The sequence below is a fragment of the Agelaius tricolor genome, unplaced genomic scaffold (assembly GCF_023055355.1).
Source record: "Agelaius tricolor isolate 1412-34295 unplaced genomic scaffold, bAgeTri1.0.p SCAF_49, whole genome shotgun sequence".
NCBI classification, from domain to species: domain Eukaryota; kingdom Metazoa; phylum Chordata; class Aves; order Passeriformes; family Icteridae; genus Agelaius; species Agelaius tricolor.
The window spans coordinates 1,691,368-1,715,196 of NW_027269309.1; the positions used below are offsets into that span (position 1 = coordinate 1,691,368).

Below are 23,829 nucleotides of genomic sequence, written 5' to 3' on the forward strand. Positions count from 1 at the left end.
CCCTTCATGTGTTGAAAAAAAGCTACAAACCCCCTTTTTTTATGCACTATTTTTGGTCTGAGAAGAGCAGGATATGTGGTGCAATAAGGGATTAAATAGCAAAAGAAAAAGGAGAACTCCTTAAATCACTTATTTTGTTGCTTCTAAATCTTCCATGACCTGAGTGGAACTGTGTCCCAACCTGCTATGGCTGCATTAATGCCAAGGCAGCAGGGCTGGTGAAGCGCAGGTGGGTGTGGGGAGCCCTGGCAGCACCTCCCAGCCTGTGCAGGGTCCCCCCGGGCAGGGAGCACCCCCGGGCTGGTCCTGCCCGCTGTGAGCCACGGCCGGGAGGGATGGGCTCCTCCTGCCCCTCTGCTCCCTCTGCAGCCGGGTCCAGGACCCCCCGACACCCCCGGACTGCCCGGGCTGGGTCAGTGCCCAAGCAGGACCGTCCTGAGCAGGCTGCTCGTGCTGGGAAATGCTGGTTCAGTCTTCCACCGAATTGAGACAACCGGGACCCGGTCCCTGAGCTCAACCACCCCCAGGCTGGGCCATGAGCCACCCCCGGGTCCCTCCACCTGCCTTTGCTCCGTGGACCGGTAGTGTGGAAGCAACTTTGGAAAAATCCCATCGGGTGCCTGATGGGAGGAGCCCGAATCCCTGGGCAAGCCCAGCCTGGCATCCCAGAGAGCTCCCGGCTGATGGGGACTAGGGAGCCTCGGGGATGAGGGGCCAGGGAAGGGGCTGAGGTGCATCTCCCTGTCCTTCCCACTCCGAGCTTGTCCGTGCTGAGCCCTGCCCGGGCCCATTGACATGATAATACTGCTAAACTTCAGCAATTTGAACAACAATCAGCCAACGAGAGCCTGAGGGGGAATGCTGGAAACCCAGAGGGATTCTGGGAACCCCAGGGTGATGCTGGAAATCCCGGGGAAGCTGGAACTCCCAGGGGAAGCTGGAATTCCCAGGAGGATGCTGGAATCCCCAGCCAGCCTCCCAGGTATGGACACTTCCCAGAGCAGACTCTCTCCATCCTCTGCCCACTCTCTGATCTTCAATCTGCATTTTTAGCAAGGCAAATTGGATTTGTGGTTGGCTGTGCTGGCTGTTTGCTGCCACCCTGCCCTTGGGGCCACTGCTCCAGCAGCAGGCCCTGCTCCCTACTCAGGGCCACTGGACCTGCTGCAGGCTGGGATTCCCCCAGCAGGAAAAACCCCTCGTCCTGGGAGCTGGGATGCAGCTGGAGCCCCTCTCCTGGGCACTGCAGCCCCTCCATCTCCTCCTGCCCCTTCCCACGGGGAAGCTCTGCTCTGATTCCTTCCTGGAGGCGTAGGGCAGGACAGACCCTCTCAGCAGGCACTGCTGTACCCTCTTCCTCTCTGATGTTCTTCTAATCTACATCTCTGGACATGGCAAGAGGAGTGTGGGGACTGCAGTGAGCTCGCAGCACTGCTGAGAGCACTGAGAAAAGCAAACATTGGGGTCAGGGGGTCCTGGGCTGCACTGGGAGCTGTGTCACAGCTGGCAGAGGGAGGGGATCCTTTCCCTCTGCTCCACACCAGTGAGGCCAGCCCTGGAGTGCTGGGCCCAGAGCTGGGCTGCCTAGGACGGGACACAGGGACAGACTGGACAGAGTCCAGCACAGGGCCATGAAGCTGATGGAGGGACTGGAGCGTCTCTGCCATGAGCAGAGGCTGAGAGAGCTGGCCCTGCCCAGCCTGGAGCAGAGCAGGCTCAGGGCATCTCATCCCTGTGGATGAAAAGCCAGGGGGAGGCTGCAGAGGGGACAGGGCCAGGGACAGCCCCGGGGGCCTCGGGCACAAAGTGACCCACAGGAGGGGCCCTCCGAGCTCAGGAGACATTTCTGCACTGGGAGCAGCTCTGCAGCTCTTCTAGACTGACCAAAAGTTCACCTGACTTGGTGTCCCCCTGCCCCAAGTGAACATTTCTGAAATGAATGTCTTTATTTTGCTGCTATTTGATACCTTTGAAACAAGTCGGGTCAGGTCCAGCTGCTGCCTCTGCTGTTTCTGATGCAGCCCAAGGACAGGTGACTTCCTGGGCTGCCAGTGCCCATGGCCAGGTCACATCCAGTTTGTCACCAGCAGCACCCCCAAGTCCTTCTCCCAGGGCTGCTCCCCACCCAGCCAGCCCCAGCCTGTGCTGGTGCTGGGGCTGCCCTGACCCAGGTGCAGGACCTTGCCCTTGGCCTGGCTGAGCTCCATGAGGTTCACCTCTGCCCAGGTAGTTCTGGAGTTTCATACATTCATCAAATCCCAGAATGGTTTGGGTTGGAGGGGACCTTAAAGCTCGTCTCATTCCTCCCCCTGCCATGGGCAGGGACACCTTCCCTATGCCAGGGTGCTCCAAGCCCTGTCTAACCTGGCCTTGAACACTTCCAGGGGTGGGACAGCCACAGCTGCTCTGGGAAACCTGTGCCAGTGCGGTAAGTTTATTTATTCTTCCCATAAATACCTCAGTGCCCAATAACAAATTTGTTCTGCTTTGCTGCATCAGGGTTGAAAGTCTCACGGTGCCACCACAGCCTCACCAGTGAAGAGGCAGCTCAGACCCAGCAGTTTTGGCAGCTGCTTGAGGCAGCAGCTCTGACAGCCCCGGGCTGGAGCTGTGGCAGCTCCCAGCTGGAGCAGCAGTGAGTCCACCCCACCCCTGCACTGCCAGGACCTGGGCTGCTCACCCAGGGGGATCCCTGGGGTCAGAGGGGCTGAGCAGCACTCCCACATGCAGCTGCCCTGGGAGCCCATCTGGCCCCAGCTCCAGCACCAGCTCCTCTGCCCCAAAGTGATGTCTGTGGATGTTCACTCTGCTGGGTGTCACAGTGAAGGTTTTATAAATCATCCAGGCCTCCAGAAGCCTTCAGGCCTGGGAATTCTCTCTGGCTGTGGGAGAACTGTAGTTTTTCCCTGGCACAGCAGTGAATTAAGGAACAAGCTTTGTACCCATGAGGCTGGAGGTTGGCTGGTTTGGGGCTGCTACTGCAGAGCACAAGCCCTGACCCTGGGGAACTCCCTGGAGACCGCAGGTCACCCTTTCACATCTGACAATTTACTTCCTTTTTCCTGGTGTTGGTAGTGCCTGCAAAATAGGAGCACTGAGACCAAGGAGAAGCTTTTGAGACCATGGATCATCTCCCAGGGGAGAGAGCATCACCTGGGGCCTGGAGTGTCTCTGATGCCTCTGAGCCCAGCATATGCCCCTGGAGCTCCCACAGACCCTACCCAAGCTTTCCCAGAACTGGTAGCATCTCTGCCATGCACTATGCCCTCACCAGGCTTTGTAGGTTTGTCCCCCCATTTTAAATAAAGAATTGCTGGAAACTCGTGCCTCCCTCCAGGGCAGCCTTCAAGCAGCATTTTAAGACCACAGCTTCACAAGGTGGGAGCACCCCATGCTCCCACACCCCTGTCAGGGAGGTGACAAATAACCAAACCAAGGGGACAAAGCTCCTCCCCATTTCTTATCCTCTCTGTTTCTTGCTCCCCCACCCGTGCAGGGTGACACAGAAGGTGGCCAAGCCCCTGGGACTCTGGGCCAGCTGATGTGGGGAGCATGGCTGGCACTTGCCCCTCCTGACACAGGGACTGAGCAGAATGACCTTCAGCCCACCAGCTAAAGCAGAAAATGATGCTTAAGCTGATTTTACATCATTTGAGAGCAATTTTGCTTCAAAACCAGGCTGCCCCATTGCCAGGGGCCCTGGGTGACAAGGGCAGCAGGGTGAGGAGCTGCAGTGCCCAAAGCCACCTTCCCAAAGCCCCGGGCACAGCACGGGGGCACGGGGCAGCCACACACAGCACACGTCTGTCACACCCATCAGCCTTTATACACCCCTCCAGCTTCCTGAATCCCTCAGATCTCAGGCTCTAAAGCCATACAACAGCCAGGGAGGAGGAACAAAGTGGGGGTTCTTTCCTGAAGGGGGAGTGTGGGAGGAGAGGGAGGAGAGGGAGAGAGGCTTTTCCTCTGCGCTATGGCCCTGAATGGGCTCGCTCAGGCTGGACCCAGACAAATCCCTGCAGGTCAGCAGGGGATGCTCACCCCAGCCCCGGGACCAGTGGCATGGTGGCTTTGAGGGGGAGTCACAGCAAGGCTGGGGCACCCAGTGTGTGGGAGATGTGATGGGAGGGGAAGGCTGGATGGGCACACGGCAGCACAGTGATGGGAGTGCGTCCCCTCCAAGCGTGTCCTGGTGCAGGGTGATGGTCCTGGGAGGTGCTTCCCGTGGGAGGAGTCTGCTGTGGGGCAGCAAGGGGGGCCAGGGGGCGGGGGATGTGCAGGGGATGGGCAGAAGGGGTCAGTGGCCGCGGGCTCTAATCGTCCTTGTCCTTGGCCCCGTGCTTCAGGATGCGGGTGAACTCCACGTAGTTGAAGTTGCCCTTTTTGTCGATGGGCGCCTCCCTGTACATCTCATCCACCTCCTCGTCAGTGAACCTGTCCCCCATGGTGGTCAGCAGCTCACGCAGATGGTCCTCGTGGATGAAGCCTGCAAGGAGGGCGGGGGGCAGCGTTAGCAGGGGGTAGCAGGAGGGCTGGGCACAGCTCTGGAGCTGCCTGGGGACTGTCCCTGCAGTGCTGTGGCCCAGCCCCGTGCTGGCTGTGGCAGAGGGGCTGGGCTCTACCTGAGGCCTCCTCGTCGAAGCAGGCGAAGGCGTTGCGGATCACGTCCTCGGGGTCGGTGCCGTTCAGCTTCTCCCCGAACATGGTGAGGAACATGGTGAAGTTGATGGGCCCTGGTGCCTCGCTCATCATCCCCTCCAGGTACTCATCAGTGGGGTTCTTCCCTGAGGACACAGGCAGGGGGTGGATGCAGGGCCCTGCTCCCCAGCTCCCATGCAAACAGCTGGAATGGCTTTTATCCATTGCAGATTGATCTGCTGGTTCTTGTTCACCCACCCCACCAACATGGGAAGGGAGCTTCTGCCGTGCCCACTGCTGCCCCCTCAGCACCTCTCCTGATGCTTTCATCTCCACCTGGGAACAAGCTCTGCCTTGGGGGAAGTGCAGTAATTAATTTGGGGGTTACTGGAATGAAACCCATGGCTATTCCCATCCCCTGACAGCCCCAAGGAGAGGGGCAGCAGTGTCCTCACACAAGCCTCGTGCTGCTGATGTCCCCAGCACTGCTTCCCCCGTGGGTGCACCGGGGATGGCTCAGCTGCTCTGCTGAGGTCCTGCCCCCAGCACTGGCCCCTCTCTGCTCCCAGAGCTCCAGCTCCCTGGGAGGAGGGAGATCCCTCCCAGGGCCAGGCAGGACCTCCAGAACAGGTTTGGCTGCCAGGTCAATCATTGACAGACCTCCCAAAGCGCAGTGGAGGTACCACTGGGGGTGGGAGGAGGGAGCCATGGTCTGCAGCAAAGGAGAATGGCTCAGGGCAGGGAGTGGGTACAGACCTGCAAGTCTCAACCAGCCCAGGTATCACACCAGCACGGGCACCTGCCTTTGTCACCCCAGCTGAGAGCAACGGGAGGGCTTTGTTCCACATGGGACAGTCCCAGAGACATGCTGGGGTGAGACTACTCAAACACTCCATGGCTGCAGCTGGTGGTTGCTCCCAGGGCAGAGCTTCTCCAGCTCCAAGGGTCTCTTCCCTTCTGGTGAGTGCACCTGTGAGCAGCACACAGAGCTGCTGCCCTCAGACCCCTCACAAACACCCCTTCTGTCAGCTGGTGGAGCAGAGAAATCCCACCCTGGGCTCTGAGGCATCCCAGGACAGGCAGTGTGGGCACGAGGTCACCCTGGTATGGGCACAAGGTCACCCTGCAGCTCTCCCTGCTCCTGAGCTGGTGCTCGGGGCAGAGGGACCTGCGGGGGCACGGGGCAGGGTGTCCTCACCCAGGGAAGCCAGCATGTCGTGCAGATCCTCCTTGTCAATGAAGCCATCCCTGTTCTGGTCGATCATGTTGAAAGCCTCCTTGAACTCCTGGATCTGCGACTGGTCGAACATGGCAAAGACGTTGGAGGTGGCGCGCTGGGGGCGCTTCTTGGTGGTCTTGGCCTTGGCACGTTTGCTGGACATCTTGGTGGCTGGAGGAGTACCTGGGGGCAGGAGCATCAGGAGGGCTGGAAACAGGCTGAGCAAGGGGGCCAGAGCAGGGACACACTGCCCGTGGCACCTGCGGTGCTGTGCCTCAGTTTCCCTAGCTGTCACATACTTGGGCAACACAGGGAGATGAGACAGACACAGGGTCAGACGTGGGGATGGGCAGGACTTGAGCTCTGATGAGTCACAGAGCAGGCATTGCTCACTGCAGCTCCCCAGGACCATCCCCCAGGGCTGCAGGCAGCCCCCAAACCCCCTCACTGCCTGTCCTCTCTGCATATCCAGGCACAGGGAGACACCCGGCCCAGCACCCACCTGGGTGCCAGTCCCGGGGCCATGGGCATGGAGGTTTCAGCACTTCAGTCACTGTGGCCATGCCTCTCCACCTCCCCCTGCTCTGGCAGGCTCTCCAGGCCCAGCCCAGCTGCCAAGGTCACCCTCATACCCTCTGTGCACAGTGCCAAAGCAGCCCCAGCAACCAGCACAAGGGGGTTATCTGCTGCGAGCACACTGCTTCTCATGTCCCTCCATCCATCATCCATCCATCATCCATCCATCCATCATCCATCCATCATCCATCCCTCCCTCCATCCATCCATCCATCCATCATCCATCCATCCATCCATCCATCCATCATCCATCCATCATCCATCCATCCATCCATCCATCCATCATCCATCCATCATCCATCCATCCATCCATCCATCCATCCATCCATCCATCATCCATCCATCATCCATCCATCCATCCATCCATCATCCATCCATCATCCATCCATCCATCCATCATCCATCCATCCATCCATCCATCCATCCATCCATCCATCATCCATCCATCATCCATCCATCCATCCATCATCCATCCATCATCCATCCATCCATCCATCCATCCATCATCCATCCATCATCCATCCATCCATCCATCCATCCATCATCCATCCATCATCCATCCATCCATCCATCCATCCATCCATCCATCATCCATCCATCATCCATCCATCCATCCATCCATCATCCATCCATCATCCATCCATCCATCCATCATCCATCCATCCATCCATCCATCCATCCATCATCCATCCATCATCCATCCATCCATCCATCATCCATCCATCATCCATCCATCCATCCATCCATCCATCATCCATCCATCATCCATCCATCCATCATCCATCCATCCATCCATCCATCATCCATCCATCATCCATCCATCCATCCATCATCCATCCATCCATCCATCCATCCATCCATCCATCCATCATCCATCCATCATCCATCCATCCATCCATCATCCATCCATCCATCCATCCATCCATCCATCCATCATCCATCCATCATCCATCCATCCATCCATCATCCATCCATCATCCATCCATCCATCCATCCATCCATCATCCATCCATCCATCCATCCATCCCACCCTTGGTGGGTCGAAGGCCTCTTGCTGCTGCCCTCCCTGTCCCAGTGACCCCCACCCTGCCCAGGGAGCCCACAGGAAGAGGCAGAGGAGAGAGGGGACCATTGACCTCAGAGGGCTGCAGAGGCAGGAGAGGAGCCAAGAGCCCAGGGTGCTGAGGATGGTGCTGTTGTTACAGGTAATGAATGCCAGGAGAAGGGAGGGCAGCAGTGGGACAGACCCATCTGTGGGGACACAGCTGGGGCAGTCTGTGTCCCATGGGGAATGGCACAGGGACCATGCAGACCCCAAGAACCACTGAGGCAGGATGACAGCAGGAAAACCTGGTCCTTCCAAGGTGAGGGTTGCTGTGCCCAGCTGGAACTGGGGCCCCCAGCAGGATCAGGGCTGGAGCAGAGCCCACTCCCAGCCCAGGATAGCATCCAGGCCCCCTCAGGCTCCCAGCAGGGGGCTGGTGGTGTCCCCATGCTGCCAGACTGATGGATGCACCCAGGGTTTGGAGCACCCTGCTCCTCTGACTCTGCCTGAGAGGATGCTCAAGTTCCTCCCAGGGGAGTCCTGCCAGGCTCAGCCCAGCAGGATGGCAGCAAAGCCCAGCTTGGCCTGTGGGACAGGCTGGGATGGTCCTGTGGGACACTGTGGGACAGGCTGGGATGGTCCTGTGGGACACTGTGGGACAGGCTGGGATGGTCCTGTGGGACAGCTTGGCCCGAGGCCAGCCCAGGGAAGAGACAGTGCTCTGAGCCCTCATGTTTGTGCTGCAGCCATTCCTCCCTCACACACAGCCCTGGCTCTCCTGGCCAGGGTCTGGCTTGGGCAGCAGCTGCTGGGGCAATAGCAAATGAATGGATCATGAAGGGGTTCCACAGTGGAAGAGCAGAGAATCACTCCTGTGCTCTGAGTGCCTCATGCCTGGTGGGCAGCAGGACCTGGGCTCCCCATCAGTGCCCAGGGATGGAGCAATTCAGGAGCCACATCCTCTCTCACGGAGACACAGCCCAGTGAGTGCAGCAGGACTGTCCCTGCTGGGCTGGAGACCCTGAGAGGGCTGCCCTGGGATCTGCTCTGGGAGCTGCTTCCCAGCTGGGTCCTTAGTGCTGACCCCACGGGGACCACAGGGACCTGGGGAACATCCCCTGGTGCTGGCATGGACCAGAGCAGAGCAAACAACCTCCAGAGAGCCTCCCCCTGCATTACCCACACCAGACCCACTCTCCAGGTCTCTCCTTCCCCTCCTGCTATCACTTTCTCAAGGGGTAGCAGAGGTAAGGGCTGGGGCAGGGGACCACCAGCCAGGTCCTCAGCCTCCTGTGGTCCCCAGGTTCCCACAGCTGGGCTGTGCTGGAAGGACATTCCAAGGGCATCAGGCAGTGCCAGATCACAGCCCAACACACCATGGTGACCAGCCAGGCTTAGAGGGGGCTGGGCACTCTTCCCACATCTTGACGAGGCTCCCATCCCACTGTGGAAGCACCCACAGAACCCAGGTGGGACCCTTCATCTGCAGGGAACATGGTCCAGGAGTCCTCCCTCATCCCCCCTGTGCCTCCCATTCCAGGATGGAATCCACAGCTCCCTCAGCCCTTCCCTTGTGCTGATCTCACCACCTGACAGCAGCCACCAAACCACTCCAAATCCCCTGAACTCTCCCTCCATTCCCAGTGCCCACCAGGAAAGAGATGTTTGTCACCAGCCAGCCAAGGGGGGCAGCAGGACCGGGAGCCCAGCTGTGCCCACACTGGGTGAGCAGAGACCTCATCCCCCAGTCCACCTCTGCCTGCTGCTTCCTCCAGCCCCACAGAGCTCTTTGCAGGAGGCCAGCCCCTCTCTGCATGCCCTGCCAGGCACCACCAAGCACCAGTGACACCCCCAGGTGGAAAGGGCCAGTGATATCACATGGCAGCAGCATGAGAAGCTCAGTTCAACACCACAACACCACCAGGCCAAGTCAGAGCCAGAAATAAAAGCTCTGCTGCTGGCCCATGGCACTGGGCTCAGCTTTCAAAACACATCCAATTATTAGCAGAATTATTAGCAGAAGACTATAGAAATAAGCAGGAGTTTTGCTCTCACCACATGAATTAATATTATCCAAATATTTACCCTGCCCTGACTGTGACCAGCAGCAGCACAGCTTGGCACCATCTCCACAGAGACAGTGCTCTTCAGCAGGATGAAGTACAATTTTGACAGCACATGGATCTGCAGTTTGATCCAAAATGTGCCCAGGAAAGATGCTCAGTCCCAAGGTCCAGCTCAGTCATTCTATCTCTGCTGTTTGACAGCTGCCTTGGGCTGGCTGGGACTTGAGAAGAGATTTTTGGGTCAGTGTGGGGGGAGGTTCCTGTGCATGGATTCTGTGTGGGGATCTGCAGCCAGACCTGATTCAGCTGGAGCAGTCCCTGCTGTGCACAAGGGCTTGATGGCCACGCTCCCCTGGTAGCCATGCTGTCTGGGATTCCCAAAAACCCAGTTCCAGGAGCATTGCAGGGAATGCCTGGCCATGATGCCCTGCCAGCTGGGCTGGCCTCAGCTCAGACAAATGGTGCAGCCACCAAAGCTCCAGCGTCCCCTCAGCAGGAGGGACACACATGGACACAGGTCCTGCTCCCATCCCAGCACTGCCCCAGCCCAGTAACTGTGGATCCTGGGCAGCAGAGCCGAGGAGGTCAGTGCTGGGTGACAGCCACACGCTGATCTGGTCCCCAGCTCACCCTGTCACAGCTGCCCTCGTCCCCTTGTCCCTCTGCCACTGCTCCTGCCAAAACAATTTCCCAGCCTCCTGCAGTGGAGGCAAAATGATCTCCTGCCAGGCTTGTGCCTCCCCACCTGAGAGCCAGACCCAAGGGACCATGGGCTGACCTAAAGATCTCATAAATTAGTAAATAGTTTAGTTTGAAAGAGGAAAGGACCCACAGCTATCAGAAATATAAACTGCCATGTGTTTCCTCCTTGGTAGAAACCAAGAAAGCAACTCCATCCTGGTGCTGCTTCCTGGCTGTGCTGGGGAGGGTGGGACAAGCCAAAGGGACACCAAAGGGCAGTGCCACCAGGGCAGTGCCACCAGGGCAGGCAGCCTGTCCCAGCCCCATCCTTCCCCCCCTGCCTGTTTCCACCCTCCCCTGCAGCTCCTGCCGTGCTGCGTGTCCCGGCAGGAGCTCACGCTGGGCTGAGGGCGCTGTGACAGCCCGGGGGGCACAAAGGAGGAGCGGCAGGCAGGGGACAGGGCAGAGGTGGCAGCAGCCTGTCCCCAGTCCCTGGGGTGTTCACATGGATCCTGAAGCTGTGATCTCCCAGGATATGCTGCTAAGGTTTCTCATGGGGGGGCTGCTCAGAAGCTGCTCCAGCAGGAGCCACCTCTGGACATGCTGAGGGGGCTGCAGTGGGACTGCCCTGCCGTCCCTGTCACAGCCAGGCAGGGACATCTGCTCCAGGGACCTCTGCTCCAGCAGCTCCTCCCCAGGATCCTGGCACCATGTGCCTCCCCTGGGTGCTTTGGGTCAGGGAGGCAAAGAGCGATTCCAGCAGCCTAGGCTGTCCTTAGGGACTCTCCTGCAGGGCAAACATCGGCTCCTCAGGGGGGGCTGTGCTCCAGCCTCTGCCCAGGGCCGCTCCCCAAGGAGAGCTGTGAGTACCAGCGAGCCATGAGCAGCCACGTTCACTGCTGGCAGGTGCTGGCCCCCACCACGTGCAGCCTCCGGCAGGTCAGCAGCTCCCACCCTGCTCCAGGGTGGCACAGGGCTGGCAGGGTCAGCTGGGGACTTGTGCATGCCCCTGGCACAGGAGGGGGAACATCCTTCCACCCTAAAGCTTTGCCAGCAGCAGGCACCTCTCATAGCCCCGGGGCTGCTCACCGGGTGTCACACTAGGGGACGGAGCAGGGAGCAGCTCATCTTCCCTGCTTCTTTTGTTGTTAAACCAGCCCTTTCCTCCAGCACAGCCCTGCTCAGGATGCCTGTGGGATGTGGCATTGCTCAGCTTCACCAAAGAGGGTTTCTGGTGCTGGGGGAGCCCCACTGCCAGCCAGAGGCACCGGGAGCTGCGGGAAGACTCCTCAGCCCACTGGACACTGCAGGAATGCAGGCAGCTGCCATTCTGCTCCTTTTATGGACTTATTACAGATGTGGGAAAGGGAGCCCGGAGGTGAGAGGAAAGCAGACCCTGAGCCCTGGGCTGGGCCTCCAGTCCAGCCACAGCCATCGGCCCTGATGCCAGGGAGGAAGGGCCAGGGCAGCATCAGTCAGAGCAAAATGTGCAGCAGCCCCCAGGGAGCAGAGCTCATCCCAGCCCTCCCCAGCTCCCACCAGGCACTGGGGACCTGGCCAGGTCCAGGCACAGCTGTGGGGCTCAGCTGCAAGTTCAGCAGATGGTTCTGTACTAGTTGCTTCCCACCAAGTGCAGGAGACAAGGAGCTCACCGTGTGACACACACACCCTTCCAAAGCACAGGTTCTGCGGGCCCCAGGAGAAGCCCTGGCACAGACACCCTCGATGTGCAAAGCACCCAGCCCCTCCCCATGCCCGGGGAGGCCGGGAAAGAGACCACGGGCACAAGGTCCCCATGGCCTCGGGCAGTCAGCAGAACGTGTCCTGGCCGGAGTTCGCTGTTTTCCCAGGGGAATTAAGGGGCTCACCTCGGCGGGGGAATGTGGCCGCAGCGCCTCGGAGGGGGGAGGTGACCGCAAACTCCTCCTACAACCGCACAGAGCCTGCCAGGGAGAGAGGGAAAAAATTCCAGCGACTGAAGGAACCCAACCATCTTTGGTCAGCAGCAGTGGTTGTTAACACTTGGGGATGTTCCACTCCAAAGAATTCAGCTCCGGCCGCCCCCTTCTCCTACACATCCATGTTTTAGAGCTTGCCTGGCTTTTATCACAGTCGAAACATTTTGTACCAAAAGGGCATGCTGGGAGGGAAGCCAAGAGGGCTTCAAGTTTTCATGGGAAAGACTAAACAAAACACAACATCCCTCTGCACTTAAGGCTGAAGGAAATGAGCTAAATAAAGCTTTTCTGCCTTAAAGAAGTTTATTGCCTGAAGTGGCTCCCAGGCCACTGGGGAGATATCTGGAGCATCACACATGCATCTGGATCTTGGCCCTGGACATCAGCAAAAGGACTTGGAGGAAAAGCAGATGTTCCAGACTGGAACAGTCTCAGAGATCAGGAGGTGGGTGAAGGCACGGGCAGCAGGATCTGCTCCTGCAGCTCTGCCATCCCGGGGAAGCCAGGGTATCCCAGCTCCAAGGCACTGCAGACAGTTACCCTCAGCTTGGCTCGGGACCCATCCCCACCTGCCCTTGCCGGGACATTTCTGCCGGGCCTGGCAAGAGGCTGCCCGGGTACAGGATGCCCGGCAGGGCACACCGGGGATCGTCCTGCCGCCTCGACCCGTCCCCAGGGCTGACCTCGGTACCAGCTCCAGCACCGCAGAGGTGGAGGAACGCCGGGGCTGCCTCCCTCTGCTCCCCGAGGCGGACGGGCCAGCTGCCCCTGCTCTCCCGGGACGGCTGGGGCTGCTTCCCCTGCTCCCCCCGGCTCCGTCCCTCCCGCTGCATCCCCCGCTCCGTCCCTCCCGCTCCGTCCCTCCCGCTCCATCGCTCCAGCTCCATCCCTCCCGCTCCATCCCGCCCCTCTCTCTCCGCCGCGGCCGCTCGTTCCCATCCCGGTGCCGCTTGTTCCCGTCCCGGGACCGCTCGTTCCCATCCCGGGACCGCTCGTTCCCATCCCGGTGCCGCTCGTTCCCATCCCGGGACCGCTCGTTCCCATCCCTTGACGGCTCTTTCCCATCCCGCGTCGCTCTTTCCCATCCCGGGACCGCTCGTTCCCATCCCGGCGCCGCTCGTTCCCATCCCGGGACCGCTCGTTCCCATCCCTTGACGGCTCTTTCCCATCCCGCGCCGCTCTTTCCCATCCCGGCGCCGCTCGTTCCCATCCCGGGACCGCTCGTTCCCATCCCGGGACCGCTCGTTCCCATCCCTTGACGGCTCTTTCCCATCCCGGGACCGCTCTTTCCCATCCCGGAGACGCTCGTTCCCATCCCGCGCCGCTCGTTCCCGTCCCGGGGCGGTCCCGTTCCCGTTCCCGTTCCCGTCCCCGTCCCCTCACCTGTCCCTCACGGGAGCGGCGGGCGCTGCCGGAGCTGGGGCCGTGCGGGTTCTGCTCTGCGGCTCTGCGGACGCGGCTCCGCGGGGCGGGCGGGCCCAGGGTCCCGGCCCGGCCCGGCCCGGCCCATACAAGGCAGAAGAATGCGGCGGGGCCGGGGCCGCGGGGCCGGGACGCCCTTATATAGACGAAAGCGGCGGCCCACGCGTGCCCCGTGCCGCGGGGGATGCGCAGCGCCGGGCGGCACCGGGCACCGCCGAGCCGCGCTCCCGCCCGGGGACACGGGGGGACCACGCCCAGAGGGTGGCACTGCCGGGGGCACACGGGCCGGGGCTCCCTGAGCTCCCTGGGGCAGCTCTGGCTGTGGCGGGGCAGGTCCCCGCTGCTGCGGCTGCTGCAGGACCGGAGCGCCCTGGGGTCCCTGGAAAGGCCAGGGAGTGTCCACAGGCAGCACCGTGGGCGGCCACACAAAGGGAACGGTGGCCAGAAGGGTCAAGCAGCCCCTCAAAGGTCTCTAACAAGTGGCCTGGGGTGGAGAACAGCTGGGGAACTGCCCCATTCCCAAGCAGGGATGCAGAGCCTGGAGAAACAGGGATGGGGAGCTCCTCCACCCGAGGCAGGACTCACGCTGATCCTGGGACACCTCTCCAGGACAGCAGCTCTTGCTCACTGTTTCCTTCCCATCAGCAACCCTGAGCCTCATCACAGTCCTGCAGTCACCAAGAGGAGCTCCTGGTCCTGTGGGACCCCCCTTGGGAGGGTGATGCCCCTCCAGACATCACCCCAGAGGAGGTTTATCTCTGTTTTGTGGGGTCCCACAACAGCAGGGGCAGAATTGAGCCTGCAGAGGAGCAGGAAGGTGGAAGAGGGAGACAGAAGGAGTACTTCTGAGAGGGACTGTTCTTCTGGGGACCCAGCCCTGAGTGGGCAGCCAGGGCAGGACTGCCCAGCTTCAGCATTCCCAGGAGCTCCATCTGCCCATGGAGATGTGGGAACTTGAGGCTGAGGACCAGACCCTGATCAGAGGGGACAGCATGGAGCACACAGACTGCACTTGCAGTGGCACAGATGAACAGAAATGAGCAGTGGCACAAATTAATCAGCTGCCATTCTCCTGCAGGGCATCACTGCAAACAACAGCTAAAAAGTCCAAAAAACTGTTTCAGCCCTGCTATAAAAGCAGTGGTGTGTTCTCTGGCAGGCTGGCCAGACCCTGCCCCAGGCATGGAGCTTGCTCCCACTGGCTCAGAAGGCTGGTGACCTGCTCTGCCAAGAGCCTGCCTGACTTGGGGACACCCTCCCCGTGTCCCTGTGCTGCTTGGATGAAATCTGCAATGGGGGGAGAGCCACAGAGGTTCCTGACCCTTGGCTGGAAGCAGGGATCCTGCCTGCAGCCCTCTGAAGGACAGAGCTTCTGAGCTGTGGGCTCAGAAGCCCGCAGAATGCAGGAGTAGAGTTGGAAATGCTGCTGGATGCTATGCCAGGGTGGACACAAGCCAGGGAAAGCACAGAACCTTTGCCATGATCGTGAGCTGGACAGGGAGGCCCCAGAAGGTTTGTCTTTTTAATAAAAAATATAAGGGGGGGGGGGGGAAACACACACACACACACGCACACACACACACACACACACACACACGCACACACACACACACACAAAAAAAAAAAAAAAGAAAGAAAAAGAAAAAACACCAAAAAGCCCCTGTTGGGAGTCACCCAGCCTGAGCTGCCACCCCGTGGCTGGTCCCAGAGTTTTCCGTGCTGGAGAAGCCCAGCCTCAGCAGGGTCCAGGTGTTTCCAGGAGCCCAGCAGGAGCAGGACCCACCTGCAGCCCCACTGGGGTGGCTGCAGTCCCTCACTGAGCTCTGCTTTCTCTGGGCAAGTGGGCAGCCAGCCCCTGCGGGGGGAGCTGCTGAAGGGGGGCTGCAGGCACATGGCAGCTCCTCCAGCTTTGCAGCCCCTGTAGCTGGGTCACCTCTGCTGTCCCTTCAGCCCTTCCTGCCTTCCCTGTCTGTGCCCAGGACTTCCCATATCATACTTGGTCCCTGCTTCCATGTGTCTGCCAACACACATCCCTTACCAGGGCCTGTTTGTGCCCTCTGGCACCTCTCCTGTCTCTCTGTGGCTCTTTCAAGCCCAAATTCAATTTGTTTCTCTCTCTCACTTTCAGCATCAGGCAGTGGAAATGGAGTAAAACAAGCCATTTTTTTAAAGAGTGTGAATTTTAGGTCAGTTCCCTGACCCAGGTATTGTAATCACCATGCAGACATTTCCATCCCTGTGAAGTGGGGACAGGGACAGGGACACTGTTTCCACTCTCCCCAAGCACCTGAGCAGTGTCTGGGGAGCAGGGCTGGAGCCAGGACACATCTGGCCTGGCCCTGCCGTAGGGGTCAGAGGCAAAGGAGCTGCCAAAGACACAGGCATGACCCCACACTGGCCCCTTCCTGGCCATGTTGCCAGGCTGCCTTGGCTTGGAGCAGCCTCTGGCTTCTGGCAAATGCCCAAGGGGCTGGAGGTGATCAGGGCCTGATGGCTTTGCAGGAGCAGGGCAAGATACTTCTCCATAAGTCCATTAGTATATTGCATTATCTGTATTTAAATTACACTCCCCAGCTGGAAGTGATCAGAGCTCTGGGACAAGGACCCCACACAGCCCACGCAGGCCCAGCCTGCACCCATGGCCTCCAGGTCCTGCTGGCAGCAAAGCAGCAGCTGCTGGAGCCTTTGGAGCTGCAGCCAGGCTCTGGGGATGCTCAGCACATCGTGTTTGCAGGCCTGCAGGACAACAAGAAATGCAGCACCTTGGGCCTGGGGCTTGTTACTGGGAAAAAGGAACAGCAGGGCTGTTGTGCCAGTGCCAGGGGGATGTGCACAGCAGGGGGAGGGAGGAACGGCTCCACACAGGGCACCAGTGAGGATCCCCACAGGATCCAGGGCTTCCAGCAGTGCCCAGAGTGGCCCCAGCAGCACCAATCAGCTGCCAGGGACACCTGGAATATTGTCACTAAGGCTCCTCTCCACGCACACAATCCTGTGCTGAGGAGGTAACAGAGTGAGAGCCAGGCATACCCTGCCCACAGCGTGCAGGAGTAATTCCTGTATGCTTCTCCAGGAGTGCAACTGGTCTGAGTGCCACTGCTCCTGGAAGGCAAGAACATGAAAAAGAGACAAATCTTTAGGGCTGCACTGGTGATAACTCTCCCCACATCCCCCACACGTTCAGCTGCTCTAAGGTCAGGTGAACAACTACGTAAGGAGCTGCATGACCCTGTGTATCCTACAGATACACCCAAATCCTGTGGAGCCTCCTCAGCCTGGCTGAGCACCGGCATCCCCCGGGGCGGCCTGTTTGATGGCTCGGTGACCCTGCAGGGCTGCCAAGGGCTGTGCCACTCCCAGCCAGCAACACCGGCACTGCTGGCTGGGCCTTCCGCTGGGGAATGGCCCTTCCGCTGGGGAATGACCCTGCCAGGCCGAGACTTGACTTGACTTGACTTGACTTGACTTGACGACTTGACTTCCCTTCCCTTCCCTTCCCTTCCCTTCCCTTCCCTTCCCTTCCCTTCCCTTCCCTTCCCTTCCCTTCCCTTCCCTTCCCTTCCCTTCCCCTCTCGGCCCCTCTCGGCCCCTCTCGGCCGCCGTAGGCCGCGGCCCCGCCCGTGTCACGTGCGGCGGGGCCGCGCGGCGATTGGCGGCGCGCGCGGGCCGGGCCGGTTCCGGGCCGGGCGGGCGGATCCCGGCGCAGGATCCCGGCGGATCCCGGCGGAGCGGGATGAGCGGCGGGCGGCGCCGGGACGAGCCGCCGCACCCGCAGCACCACGCGGTGGCCAACGGTGGCGCGGCCGGGCGCGGCTCCGTGTGGGGCAAAGCGCTGCGCAGCGACTCCGCCTGGCACGACAAGGTGGGACCGGGGCGGCGGGACCGGAGGGGGCCCTGAGGGGGGGCCGGGACCCGCCCGGCGCGGCTGCTCCGTCCTGCGGGGGTGCCGGAGGAGCCGCCGTCCCCGAGCACGGTTGAAGCCGCTGCGGGGACCGGCGGGCTGAGGCGGTGCCGGGGCCGTGCCGGGGCTCGGCAGCGCCCCGTGCCCGCAGCCCGGAGCGGCGGGGGCGGCTGTGCGGTGAGTGCTCGCGGAGCGGAGCTGTGTTTGCCGCTCCCCCGTGCCGGCCCATGGCCCGGCTCTTTGCTCTTTGGGCGTGGAGCCAAGGGAAACACGGTGTTGAGACACCGCCGTTACTTTTGTCTTGTGGTTTAACACTCTTCTCGGATAAAATAAAAATGTCCCTTGTATGGTTCAAGAAACAGCAGCCTGAGCTTTCCGAAGTTTCCCCGTGCCCGTGTGCCGTATGCTCCTGCGGCGCCTGTCCTGTGCCGCCTCCCAGCAGCACGGCCGCCCGGTGCCCGGAGCTGCCGCTGCAGCCCTGCCGTGCCCGGGCACACAGCGCAGGTTCGGCCTCTGCTCCCCGCTGCTGGCTTTGCTTTTGGCCGGGGCAAGGGGCACGCTCCGTTTCCGTGGGGCTCAGACAGCAATCTCTGTCGCTTTTTCCTTACCTGTGGCTCCCCGGACTGGTGGGGCTCGTGTATCCCTGCCCCCTCGCCTCTGGCTGATAGAGCTGGAATTTCAGAGTCAGCAGGGGAGCAGGGACGGCTGTGCCAATGTTTTGATACAGTAGGAGGTGAACCGAGGGCTGAGCTGCCTGTCAAGTGCAGTGACCAGAAGAGATGTCTGTATCTTACATGGATTCCCATCTTCTGTGAGGAGCTGAACAGCTGGCACATGCCACAGGCTTTGGGGGATCACAAAGGCTTTGGTGTTTGGGGGGATGCTGGGACAATCCCAGTTCTGGGGAGGCTGGGGAAAAGATGTGAGCTGAAGTGAATCTTTTTAAAGTGTGAGCCCTGCTGCTAGGCTGCATTAGCTACTGGAGTGTGGCCCTTGGACAGAGGGATGAGCAGAGCCCTGCTGCTCAGGAAGCACAGGAGTCCTCATGGCACGAGTGAGGTACAGCTGTGCTTTGGAGCTGCCCTGAGCCCCGAAAGCAGGAGGTGCAGGAGGGCCTGGGCCAACGTGGGTAGAGCATTCTCAAAGCATAAACAGTTCTTTAAACTTTTATTCCAGGAGATTATTATTGCACCTTTAGTAAATAAGGGGACTAGAGACTTGTTGACCTCTGCAGTTGGCCCATCAGAGGACAGAACTGTGTGTTTAATGTGGAAGCAGAGAAGCCCAGGGTGCACAATGCCTCACGCCGCTTTACCTGTTCTGAGTGCAATATTTTATACTCTGAGTGGGGAACTAAGTGTTCAGTATGCTGAATTTTCACCTGTTAATTGTGTGGTGCTTTAAAAAAAAGAAACTTAATAAATGCCAACATTTTTCTTGTGCTTTGTCTCCTCAGGACGAGTTTTTAGATGTGATCTACTGGTTCCGGCAGATCATTGCAGTTATTTTGGGAATCATCTGGGGAGTAGTTCCACTGAAGGGATTCGTGGGAATAGCAGTGTAAGGTTCATTTCCTTTTCTGTCTCATGTACGTTTGCACGTTTGGGTTGGCCTGGGAGCCTGTTTGAGGCTGTGCTGTGAACAGTGGGCTGGCTAAAGGCGGGCTCTGCCTGCTCTGTGTCTCACAGCCAGCCTTTCATTCCACTGCTGCTTGCCATGAAATTCACCCAAATCATAACATGGCCATCAGTCTCTTTCTCCTCAGCCTGATTAATACTTCTAAACATTATTATTTGTTTTGCTATTAAAAGGGGCAATGGCAGAAGAAGGGAGCTAGCATTTCAATTGCCTTGGAGTGTGTCCTGCACGTGTGGGGGGGGCTGGCAGTATGGTGCCTGCTGTGGTCACCCAGGAAGGAGCATCCATGGGGAAGGTGTGCTTGTCCTAGTCTTTGAGCCCTGCTCAGACAGGAGGCTCTCTCAGCAGACAGGGGCAGCTGCTCTGAGAAGAAGAAAAAGTTTGCTCAGAACATGAGAGGCTGGAGGTCCCAAGCAGGCACAGTGGCACCAGCAGAGCTTGGCAGCACTCCTGGCTTCCTGACGTGGCCCTTTCAGCCATGGGGTGGGGAAGGCAGTGCCTGAAGGGGATGTGTGTGCATGGAATCCCTGGGAGCCAGGTCACCTCCCCAGAGGTGTCTGAAGGCTGCAGTGATTTATGAAGAGAAAATCTGTTTGGGCCTGACATGTGCCTGGAAGTGTTCAAGAGCAGTGGTGGGGACACAGTCCTGCTCTCTGCACATCTGCTCTGGGAAGATGCTAGATCTGCTCTGGGGAGCCTCTGTTTGTAAATATCTCCGCCTAGCCAACGTCTCAATGGTCAAGCTCCAGCATCACAGCTTTTCTTAGGCAAAATTCAGTTGTCATCTTGTCCCTCATCCCAAGTGTTCTGGTTTTGGCAAGAAAGGGGAGGGGTGATGCTCCAGCAGGGACCAGGTTAGCTACAACAAACAGTTCAATCTGAAGTGCCCCCAGGAACAGTTCCTTGTTCTTACTTAGTCACCATGAATTGACAAGGCACCTTCAGGCACCTAAGCCCATTCCTGTGCTAAATGTAAACAGGAAGGATTTGGTGTACAGTGGAAAACCAAAAGTTTCTGGAAGTGTCTGTGTGGTTTCTCTGTGCTGTGCAGTGACACAGCTGCTCCAGCCTGCTGCTGGTCACCCACTTTGTGTGTGTGTTGTCATCCCACCCTTCCCACACAGCCTTTCTTGCAGGACACGGACCTGTCCCAGCCCCAGGCTGGGCTGGTGTAAAGCCAAACCTGCCTTAGGACAAACAGAAGGTCGTGTTTGTTCTCTCTGCTCAGCACAGACTGGAGAGCACTGAGGTATCTCAGACTGAACCCTAGTGCTGGGGCTCCAGGGCACTATTGAGTCTCTGTGGCCCTTATTTCTTCCCTGTTTGGTCCTGGGATGCTCATAGAGATCTAACCCTGACATGGAGGTGACAGTTTTCCCTCTCAGCTGCCTGAGAATCAAGAAGCACACACAGGTTCTCTGTGGAGGCAGAGCTGCCTCCTGTCTCCCAGGACAGGAGAACCTGCAGATTTGCACATCTGAGGATACCTCCAGCTTTTGACTTCTGCCTCTTGAGCCCTACTAGGAGTAGGTTGTGCCTTGTCAAGTGAACTTCATCCCAACCTGGCAAGCTCCCCTGGAGGGGCTCTTTCGAGGAAGTGTCTGAGCTGCCTGGGAAGCATTGCAGGAAAAGAATTCCTCTTTGCTTCCTCTCTGTTGTGGATGGAAGATATTTCACTGTATGGCATGTGGGATACCTACAGCCTGTATCACTGCAATGATGGTTCCTAACCTCTCCCTGCAGATTCTGCCTGATCAATGCTGGTGTTCTGTACCTCTACTTCAGCAGCTTCCAGCAGATAGATGAGGAGGAATATGGTGGGACGTGGGAGCTAACGAAGGAGGGATTCATGACATCTTTTGCACTGTTTCTGGTAATGCCTCTTGCTGTCTTTAAGATGATTTGTCATTTGTGCTGGTGCACTTTCTGAAGACCTGGGAAGAGAGCAGGGGAAGTGGTGAGAGAAGGCAGATATGTTAGCACCAAGTGCCAGTGATTGGGATTGCTGCCTGTGAGACACAGTGCTGACACCTGGGGTTTCTCTGTAGTAATGGATGCATCAACCACTCCCTCCTCTGTCCCAGATACCCTGTTGGAGTTCCATTCCATCTCGAACTAGTTACACCTGGACTGGTGTTTTGGGTGTTGTTTTTCCCTTACTCCCCTCCCCCAAGTATCTGATCACAGCACTTGATTAGCTAGTGCCTCTAAATCCCTGGAGGGACTATGGTGGGATTTTAATGTGGAGAGGCTGGCAGACAAGTTGAATGCCACCATTTGGGGCAAGTGGTGACCTAAGATCTCCCCAAGATCACCTCCAAGCTGGAATTCAGTCCCCTGTTGAGAGCAGGGCCTGAGGCTTGTTTGCTGTGTCTGACAGCTCTCCAGAGGCATCCAAATAACCTTCCCTTCCTTTCCTCCCCACAGGTGGTTTGGATAATCTTCTATACTGCCATCCACTATGATTGACACAGTCTGCAGCATTTGCCTGTTAAATCAGTTGTCAATAAATAGAGAAGGTTTTAATAAATCCTAGTCTTTAGTGGACTGGTGGCAAAGGGAAGTCAAACCAGCTCTCCTGTGTACCAGTGGTCTGGCTAGCCTGGAGGAGCCCCAACTCTTCTGCTGGAGAAGCCTGTCTCTGTTTTATATACCCGTGAATTATTGGAACTATTAAAAAGCCATTGGAATTTTTGGAAGTGGTTCAAGACTGTTCAAATTTGGAACTTTCTGTGACTCTAGCCAGTAACTCTTATCCAACTCCTGTGCCGAAGGTTGAATCTGTTAATTTAATGTATGTATGCCCTCTGTTTGAAATCTGTCATTAAACTCTGACTTGTCTTCCATGGTTGTCCTTTAGACAAACAGTGTTTCAAAAGCAGTTGTAGGTATGTGGGCAGAAGGCACAGCAGCACCCAGGACATGAGCTGGTGGCTGTCCTTAGCATGTTTTTGTAGTAACCAGATCTGATTTGATTAAACAGACTGTGTTGTTACCATTTCTAATTTTTTTTGGTTTTGTTTTACTTGCAAATCAGTTGTTGATCTGAATTTTTAAATGCTTTTTGCCGAAGACAAATTTTTAAGTGATTTTGCTAGGAAGAACTGATTCATTTGGTGAACCAAGATGTATTCAGGAGGCTTAGAAGCTCCACTGCACTCCGCCAGCCTGACTACCAAGTTGCCATCACATACCTCAGAGCTTCGTAGTCTCGAAGGAGTCATTCTGGAGATACCCTGTTAAATGTTAGTGTTTCAATTTGGTTTTAAGCTCTTGAATTCAACTGCTCTTTGTTCATAAATGCAGGACACTAAAACACAATCAAGGCAGCTATTATCTTAAATGCAGAAGTACCAACTTGCCAACTGGGCAGAGTATACAACCTGTGGTTTGGGAGGTGCTTGATCACTTCATAGCTCAGTCCCTCCCTAGTCATGCCCTTTTTGTGCATCGATGGGGAGTCTCTGCTTTAAGGTATTTTTTAAGAACGTGTCTTTCAGAAATAGTTCTTGGGAAACACGCACAGTCCTTGTTATTGTCACAGGACCTTGTAGTCTTGTTGCCATGTGGTCCTTGCTTCTCTAAACAGCTCAGGCACCCAAAAAGAGTCCTGACCTAACGCTGCCTTATAGTGAGGGGTTGGTAGTTTAGTGTGCTCTTGCTGCAAGCCTGCATTGCCTCCTCTCTGGTGGAAGTGCCACAGCCTGGCTCTCACTGGGAGTGCAAAGCCAGGGATCTCAATCTCCAAGTGCTGAGCCTGGGCGAGCCTCCATTCTTACCAGGGAAAATCTGCCTGTTCTTGGTGAAGAAACAGCCCTGGTTATTTTAGGTCCTTGGGATGCCAAGGGAAGAGTGCAATAGCAGACAGCTTCTGCTACTTGTGAGTGGCCAATTTAAGTAAATTATCTCCAAAAAACTTCTTTATTTTCTCCTCCCTATCCCCAAACTTGCCCAAACTTTTAGTCTGCTACTTTCTCTTCCCCTCCTATTAGCTGAAATCATTAATTTCCCATGAGAATTGCATAGCCTGCTAGTGCTAGGTCACCCTTTCCTGCTGGCATCTGTCTGCATCTTAGCTGCTTACAGCCATCAGTAAAACCATTGTATACTTGAAATGCTCCAATAAATGTTGCCTGAATAATCCACTGTGCAGCTTCTGTGTCCTCCCGTCTTTGATGTTTTGTAAAATGGTGGGAGTGTGGGATTCCTTTCAGAGTTGGATTTTTTGGTAAAGTTTTTGGGATTCTTGGATCTCTTGTGCTGCACTTTGAGAAGAGGCCAGAAGCATTTGCAGTGGTAGCTAATGCTTAGATCCATGCTTCAGCTAAGCAGGCTAAGCCGTGTTGCCTGTTCAAGCTGTTCTTTTAGTGACTGTTCCTGCCCTGTGACACTGAGCCAGTGCTCCTTCCAGACTGCTCAGGTGTGGTCTGGAGCAGGATCTGGAGCACTGCTGCACCATGTGCAGAGAGAGTGCAGAGCTGCTTCCCTGACCCTCTGCTCTATTCCTTGCTTGCCTGTGCTCCCACCAGCTCAGTTCCTTGGACAGCTCAGTGCAGTTCCAGTGGCTGGAAGCTGAACCTGAGCCAAGGAGGATCATGACTGTGAACAGACATTGGCCTCTGGTATCTTTAAGGCTCCTTGCAGAGAATTTACTGATTACTGTTGCCCAGCTGCAGGTTTTTCTC

General features: G+C 57.6%; 2 protein-coding genes across 2 annotated transcripts; one reads left to right on the top strand and one right to left on the bottom strand.

Annotated features, from left to right (window-relative positions):
- Positions 1–3,807: 3,807 nt before the first annotated feature.
- MYL9 (myosin light chain 9) lies at positions 3,808–13,836 on the bottom strand. The gene is made up of 5 exons (XM_071455444.1): positions 13,567–13,836; positions 12,094–12,168; positions 5,837–6,040; positions 4,623–4,784; positions 3,808–4,486 (listed from the first exon to the last, which is right to left on the bottom strand). Exons 3-5 carry the CDS (start codon positions 6,018–6,020, stop codon positions 4,314–4,316), a joined length of 519 nt encoding a protein of 172 aa, XP_071311545.1. The 5' UTR covers positions 6,021–6,040; positions 12,094–12,168; positions 13,567–13,836; the 3' UTR covers positions 3,808–4,313.
- Positions 13,837–17,238: 3,402 nt separating this feature from the next.
- Positions 17,239–23,290, top strand: RAB5IF (RAB5 interacting factor). Its single transcript, XM_071455421.1, has 4 exons — positions 17,239–17,467; positions 18,963–19,066; positions 20,888–21,017; positions 21,572–23,290. Exons 1-4 carry the CDS (start codon positions 17,339–17,341, stop codon positions 21,611–21,613), a joined length of 405 nt encoding a protein of 134 aa, XP_071311522.1. The 5' UTR covers positions 17,239–17,338; the 3' UTR covers positions 21,614–23,290.
- The last annotated feature ends 539 nt before the right edge of the window (positions 23,291–23,829 follow it).